Raw genomic sequence first — 7,507 nt, 5'->3', positions numbered from 1 at the left:
GTGGACTCTGGGAGTTGGTGATGGACAGGGAGGCCTGGCGTGCTGTGCTTCATGGGGTCGCAATGAGTCAGACACAACTGAGAGACTGAACTGAACTGAATCTGTATACACACACACACACACACACACACACACACACAATATGTATTTATGTATACATATTGTTGACTTAAAAAATAGTCATAACCTAAAAGTTTAGAATTATATTTTTTAAATTATGAAAGTATGACAACACATTTACAGGAGACTTGGAAAATAGAGAACAAAGTTACATATAGTTCCACTGTATATTACAATTATTTTTTCAGTAGATAAATTAAGATGTTCAGTTGGAGCTTCAATATCAACTCTCAAAAATTAATAGAACGAGTCTGGTTCAAGATGGCAGAGTAGATGGATGCACACATACGTCCTCCTGTGAGAGCACCAAAATCACAACTAGCTGTTGAACAACCACCAACAGGAGGACCCTGGAACCTACCAAAAAAAGATACCCCACGTTCAAGACAAAGAAGAAGCCGCAGTGAGACAGGAGGAGGGGCAAAATCACAATAATCAAATCCCATATCCACTTGGTGGGTGACTCACAAATTGAAGAACAATAATACCAAAGAAGTTCTCCCACTGTTGTGAAGGTTCTGAACCCCACACCAGGCTTCCCAGCCTGGGGACCTGACAAAGGGACTTGGAATCCCAGGGAATCTGACCTTGAAGGCCAGAGGGATTTGACTACAAGACTTCCACTGGGGGAAACAGGGACTCCAGGCTTGGAGGGCACACACAAAACCTTGTACACACCAAGACTCAGAGGAAAGGGGCAAAGACCCCATGGGAGACTGAGATGAAACTACCTGCATGTGTTGGAGGGTGTCCTGTGGAGGCGTGGGTCAGAAGGGGCTCACCACAGGGACGGGGGGAACTGGAAGCAGTTTTGGAAAGTCCTCTTTGGTGTAAACCCTCTTGGAGATCACCATTAACCAGACCATGAACTCCCATCAGGCTATCAGATTTCTCAACAGAAACTCTACAAGCCACAAGGGAATGGCATGATATATTTAAAGTGATGAGAGCGAAGAACCTATAACCAAGAATACTCTACCCAGCAAGACTCTCATTCAGATTTGATAGAAATCAAAAGCATGCAATCAAAAGAATGCATCTAAATGCTAACCTAATATCAAAGTGAGAAATAAATATCAAGGATACTTTAAAAATTCCATGGATTTGAAAATTTAATATCCACTTTTAAATGATGGGTGTATCTAAGAAGCCATAGCAAAGAAAGGTAGAAAATATTTCTAAATATGAATAAAAATGAATAAAACAATGAAAAGAGAATTTATCAGAACTTGTTGCATTCAGCTGAAGCAGCTCAATGCAACTAAATACAATGTGGAATCTTTAGTAAGATATATAAACAAATAATGGATACTAGCATTAAATTTTGTGAAATTTGAACAAACCTATACTTTTGTTAATAATACTATATCATAAAACATAGTGTTTGTTTATATTTTTAGAATTGTATTAGAAGTTGAAGCCTCATTCAAAATTTTTTTAAGTCACTAAAGTAATAAACTTTCTAAACTTTTAGCAATAATGCTAGATACCAGAATAAATGGAAATATATCAGTTTTGAGTGAATATAGGTTAGAAATCCAGCATTCTAGTCATCCTTAGTCAAACAAGTGGAACCAAAATTTCAAACAAATTTTAGCTAAAATTTAGCAAAAATTCACGTTTTCTAAAATATATATACTTACTACATATATACTATATATATGTACACAAAAGCTTTTCTACTACACTTGATAAAGTCTTGAGAAAGAACAACAACAACAAAAGAGACAGAGAAATTGGAAAATAAAAACTAAATGAAATGGGAGCACTCAATAGGAAATAGAAAAAGTGAAACAAACTAGTGAAGAGATCATCATATAGTCTAGTTGTTTTTAAACATAGCTGTTCATTAGAATTACCTCTAGAGCTCTGGGCAAAAAACCAATACCTTGGCATTTGTGTTTTTCAAAAATTCCAGGATAATTCTGATATGCATCTGGATTTTAAAAAATGATTACACTTTTTCTATTAAATGGTAGTTTTAGTGATATATACTTCTATTATGTTCTGTTCACCAATCATGATACGATGATATGAGGTGAATAATAGTTACATAATTACAATAGTAAGTGATGTCTATCAGTTCTCACAATTAATAGCCAAAAAAGAAACAAAAGATAATTACAATTGCAAGTCATAATGGAAACACAATTAACCTAACAATATAAAATAATTACATACAATATCGAGTGTTAAGTAGTGATGTGGTAAGTGGATGTGTATAAATGCACATGTTTTCATCTGCTCAGTCAGTCTATGTTTTTTGGTTGGTGCTTTTAATCCATTTACATTTTAATTGATTATCAATATGTACGATCCTATTACCATTTTGTTAATCGTTTTGGGTTTATTTTCTTTAGGTAGCATTTTTGCTTCTCTAGTTTCCTGCCTAGAGAAGTTCCTTTAGCATTTGTTGTAAAGCTGGTTTGGTGGTACTGAATTCTCTTAACTTTTGCTTGTCTGGAAAGGTATGGATTTCTCTATCAAATCTGAATGAGAGTCTTGCTGGATAGAGTACTCTTGGCTGTAGTTTCTTCCCTTTTCTCACTTTAAATATATCAGCCATTCCTTTCTGGCTTGTAGAGTTTCTATTGATAAATCAGTTGATAACATTATGGGAGTTCCCTTATAGGTGGTCATCTTCCCTTGCTGATTTTAATATTTTATCTTTGTCTTTAATTTTTGTCAGTTTGATTACTGTGAGTCTCTGTGTGTTCCTCCTTGGGTTTATCCTGCCTGGGACTCTCTGTGCTTCCAGGACTTGACTATTTCCTTTCCCATGTTAAGGAATTTTTCAGCTATTATCTCTTCAAATATTTCCTCAGGTTCTTTATCTTTCTCTTCTTTGAGTGAGTGAGTGAAGTCGCTCAGTTGTGTCCAACTCTTTGTGACCCCATGGACTGTAGCCTACCAGGCTCCTCTGTCCATGGGATTCTCCAGGCAAGAATACCGGAATGGGTTGCCATTTCCTTCTCCAGGGGATCTTCCTGACCCAGGGATCGAACCCAGGTCTTCCGCATCACAGGCAGATGCTTTACCCTCTGAGCCACCAGGGGAGCCCTCTTCTTCTTTAGGGACCCGTATAATGCAAATGTTGGTACATTTGCTTTTGTCTCAGAGGTCTCTAGGGCTGTCTTCATTTTTGTTTTTCCATTCTTTTTTTCTATATTCTGTTTTGCACCATTTCCACCATTCTGTCTTCCAGGTCACTTACCGCCTTTCTACTTCAGTTATTCTACTATTGATTGTTCATCTCTGTTTTTTTTGCTCTTTAGTTCTCCTAGGTCTCTGGTAAACATTTCTTGCATAGTCTCCATTCTTTTTCCAAGAACCTGGATCATCTTCACTATCATTATTCTGAATTACTTTTCTGGAAGGCTGCCTCTCTCCACTTCATATAGTTGTTTTTCTGATGGTTTATCTTGTTCTTTCATCTAGGAGCTAGTCCTCTGCCTTTTCATTTCATTTAACTTTCTGTGGTTGGAGTTTCTGTTCTGGAGGCTGTGGGGCTCTGGTTCTTATCACTTCTTCTGTCTGGCCTGTGGTGGGTGAGGCTGACAGGAGGGACTTGTAGTTGGAAACACTGCTTCTTGTTCTGGTGTGCAGTGTGTGTTCAGTAAAGCTTTAATCCAGTTATCTGATGAGTGGGGCTGCACTCTCTCCTGTGAGTTGTTTGGCTTGAGTTGATCCAGCCTTGGAGTCTTCAGGCTCTATGGTAGTGTCAATGGTGACTTCCAAGAGGATTCACTTGCCAAGGGACACCTCCTAGGCCTGCTATTGCCATTGCTTAGGAGACCCTCCAACACTAGCAGGTAAGTCTGGCTCAGTGTCCTGTGGGGTTGTCGCTCATTTCCCTTGGTCCTGGTGCACTCAAGATTTTCTTTGGGCCCTCCAAGAGGAGAGTCTATGTTTCCCCTAGTCCGCTGGAAGTCCTATAATCAAATCCCACTGGCTTTCAAAGTCAGATTCCCTGGGGGTTCCTAGTCCCTGTGCCAGGCCCCCAAGCTGGGAAGCCTAATGTAGGGCTCAGAGCATTCACAACAGTGGTAGAACTTCTTTGGTATTACTGTTCTCCAATTTGTGGTTGCCCACCCAGCAGTTATGGGATTTGATTTTATCATGATTGCACCCCTCTCACCATCTTGTTGTGGCTTCTCCTTTGGCTTTGGATGTGTGATGCCTTTTAGTTTGGTGGGTTCCAGTGTCCTCCTGTTAATGGCTGTTCAATAAGTAGCTGTGATTTCAGTGCTGTTGCAGGAGGAGATGAGTGCATGTCCTTCTACACCAGCATCTTGATTTGATCAAGAGTTATGTCTTATTCAGTAGGAATTCTTAGGACTTCAAGCCCAGGAGACAGCATCTCAAGTAACCATGAGAGAACTGCTCTGAGGAGTCAAAGGGAGGAGCCAGGTTATATAGAAGTTTTGTAACAGAAGTCAGGTAGCCTGGACATCAAAAATTTATTGGTAATTAAAGAAAACCAGATATCTCAATTTAAGGAATCCAGAGTTTTTCTTTGGTTCCCTGGTAGGAAATGTGAACAGTGATTGCAGCCACAAAATTAAAAGACACTTGCTCCTTGGAAGAAAAGCAGTGACAAACCTAGACAGCATATTAAAAAGCAGAGACATTACTTTGCCTACAAAGCTCTGAATAGTCAAAGCATGGATTCTCCAGTAGTCATGTATGAATGTGAGAGGTAGACAATAAAAAAGGCTGAGCACTGAAGTATTGATGCCTTTGAATTGTGGTGCTGGAGAAGACTCTTGAGAGTCCCTTGGACAGCAAGGAGACCAAACCAGTCAATCCTAAAAGAAATCAACCCTGAATATTCATTGGAAGGGCTGATGAAGCTGAAGCTCCAACAATTTGGCCACCTGATGCAAAGAGCCTACTCTCTGGAAAAGACCCTGATGTTAGGAAAGACTGAAGGCAGGAGGAGAAGGGAACAATAGAGGATGAGATGGTTGGATGGCATCACCGACTCAACGGATGTGAGTTTGAGGAAACTCCAGAAAGGACAGGGAAGCCTGGGGTGCTGCAGTCCATGGGGTCACAAAGAGACACAGCTGAGTGACTGAACAACGATTGCTGGTTGAGTTACTGTTACTGCGCTATTGCTTTCATTTAGTTTGGAGTGTTTGTTTAACTGTCAATCACCACAACATCCTCTCCTTTACTCTCCTCATTTTCCTAGGGTTTCCACCTCTTAGCATCCCAATCAGGCTTTGTCACAAGCACTTGGACAGTAATTCACAGCAGGTTTTCCCTACTTAGCTTTGCAAAATGGAGTGCTAGAGTCCTCAGTTTATTATCCCGGTCTCCCACCTTGTTGGCCAGCCCTGAATGTAGCAGAGACAGGTACACATCCTTCTCTAACCTAAAGTCTTTTTCCAGTTTTCTAACGTGAGAGTCAGCCTCTTATTAAGCATCAGTGGCCACCACAGACCTGTTCATAGTAAGAGCCACACACAGTGTAACCATTCATTCCCCCACTTTGCAGAAGTTCCTCAAACAAACACATCAAACCAGCTGGCTTTTTGGAGTTGTCCCACACTCATTCAGTGGTCCACCCTCCCCACACAGGGACTGATGACCAATTTGGGATTACTTCCCACCCCATTTGGTCTCCTGGCTGGATTATGAATTGTTGATTTGAAACCTTGGGATCTTCCTGGGTGAAATCTGAAACTGACCTCCCTACATGGAAGGCAGGGACAGACTGAAGAAAGAGGCAGATGATTTCTGATAGGTAGGTAAAGATTTAATAAGCAAGGGAATTTACATAGAAAGATGTTTTGGTGTCTGTAAGGTAAGTAAATCTTTGCCCTCACTCACTGGAATCTTAAAAGTTTACATAGAGGCCTTAACTGGGTTCAGTTAAGAACACTGCCTAGATGATCTCAACAACGTATTAGCTCTCAAGATTGTATCCTTGAAAAAGGTCCCCATTGTGGGAATGTTGAGCCAAAAATACATTCTAAGGACAAAGAAAGAGTTGAGGAATCTCCCATGGCCTAGGTCAATCTCTGGAGTCATCAGAAGTCATGTTTTCTTGATGGTCTGGTCTCCTCTGACAGTCTGTTAACCTGAATTTGGAAAGGAAGAGACAAAATATAATCTTCCTTTCTTGACCAAGCACCTGTTGACTGAAAAAGATGCCCAACATGAGAGTTGTGGGTTAAATTTTATTTGGGGCCATATGAGGACTGCAGCCCAGGAGACAGCACCTCAGACAGCTCTGAGAAACTGTTCCAAAGAGGCAGGGGGAAAGGAGCGAATATATGTGATTTTGGTAAAGGGGGAGTATCTGCAATCAAAAACACTTTTTTTTTTTCTTTGTAGAAAGTTTTTGCTGGTCTCGTGAAGCTTCTGCAGTTGTCACCAGGAAGGATTTTAGTGCTTTTCAAGATAGGAGGAGATACAAGAAATGGCTCATAAAACCAGCTCCTGAAAATATCTAGCTCTCTGAAGACCTGTCCTGCTGGTTTCCCAGAGCACAGAATGCCTCATTTCTGCTCTCCACCTTGAACTCATTCAGGCGGTGTTGAAGGTCAGCAGCTAAAGCAGCACATGATTCAATCCTTGCAGAAAGAGATGGCAAGCACTCACGGCAAGTGCCAATTTGTGGTCGACACACCCCAGAGAGAAACCTGGGAAAACTTTGGTATGAACTCTCACTCTTTGCCAGTTTCTGCCAGTCTTCCCACCGTCTGCAGGCTCTGGTATTATTGGGGTGTCCTGGTGTGTGTCATTTTCACCACCATAAACTGGAGAGAAAAAATCATTTTCCTTCCATACTTTGTGGTGAGTGCTTTACCGAGACCCCATTTTCTTTAGTGGCGCTGGTTCAGTTGCTAGGTCGTGTCCAGCTCTTTGTGACCCCATGGACTGTAGCCCACCAGGCTCCTCTGTCCATGGGAGTTTCCAGGCAAGAACACTGTTGTGGGTTGAACTCCTATCTCCTGGATTGCCCACGAATTCTTTATTTTCTCTAGGGCATCTCATAAATGGGTAAGCTTATCTAGGTTAAAATTTCTCCACTGTGGCTATTGTAATTCAAGATTATCTTTGGTAATTATCTTAAGGTTAATTTGCTTGCTCAGCCTTAAAACAAATTTTTATTTGCCCAAGGCCTTACACCAGATCTGGCTCAGCTTAAGCTGTACCTAGTCTGGTTTCTAAGTCAAACACAGTTCATCTCTGGCTGATTTCTGGATCCAGTGCAGAGAAAGAAACACTCAAACTTTTAAGCTCCTAATGCAAAATCTATGGACCTAGGATCTGAGAGGGACTTATCGCCTCCAGAAAGAAGTAAACTCAAGGGGCTCAACAAGTAGCTGCATCTAGTTATTTGTCACTCCTGGGGACTGTCAGGGTCGTCTGT

General features: G+C 40.9%; 1 protein-coding gene across 1 annotated transcript in view; it reads right to left on the bottom strand.

The window, feature by feature from the left end:
• Positions 1–2,871: 2,871 nt before the first annotated feature.
• The window catches only part of TMEM64 (transmembrane protein 64), an 82,177-nt gene continuing 77,541 nt past the window's right edge, over positions 2,872–7,507 (bottom strand). The window contains exon 3 of the mRNA XM_042254504.2: positions 2,872–6,209. Coding sequence (XP_042110438.1) covers positions 6,159–6,209 — 51 coding nt within the window. The 3' untranslated portion in view covers positions 2,872–6,158. The remainder of the gene's footprint in view (positions 6,210–7,507) is intronic.

Source organism: Ovis aries, chromosome 9, assembly GCF_016772045.2.
Source record: "Ovis aries strain OAR_USU_Benz2616 breed Rambouillet chromosome 9, ARS-UI_Ramb_v3.0, whole genome shotgun sequence".
Classification (NCBI taxonomy): domain Eukaryota; kingdom Metazoa; phylum Chordata; class Mammalia; order Artiodactyla; family Bovidae; genus Ovis; species Ovis aries.
The sequence above is the reverse complement of the archived record's forward strand: the minus strand, read 5'-3'. Positions and strand labels throughout refer to the sequence as shown.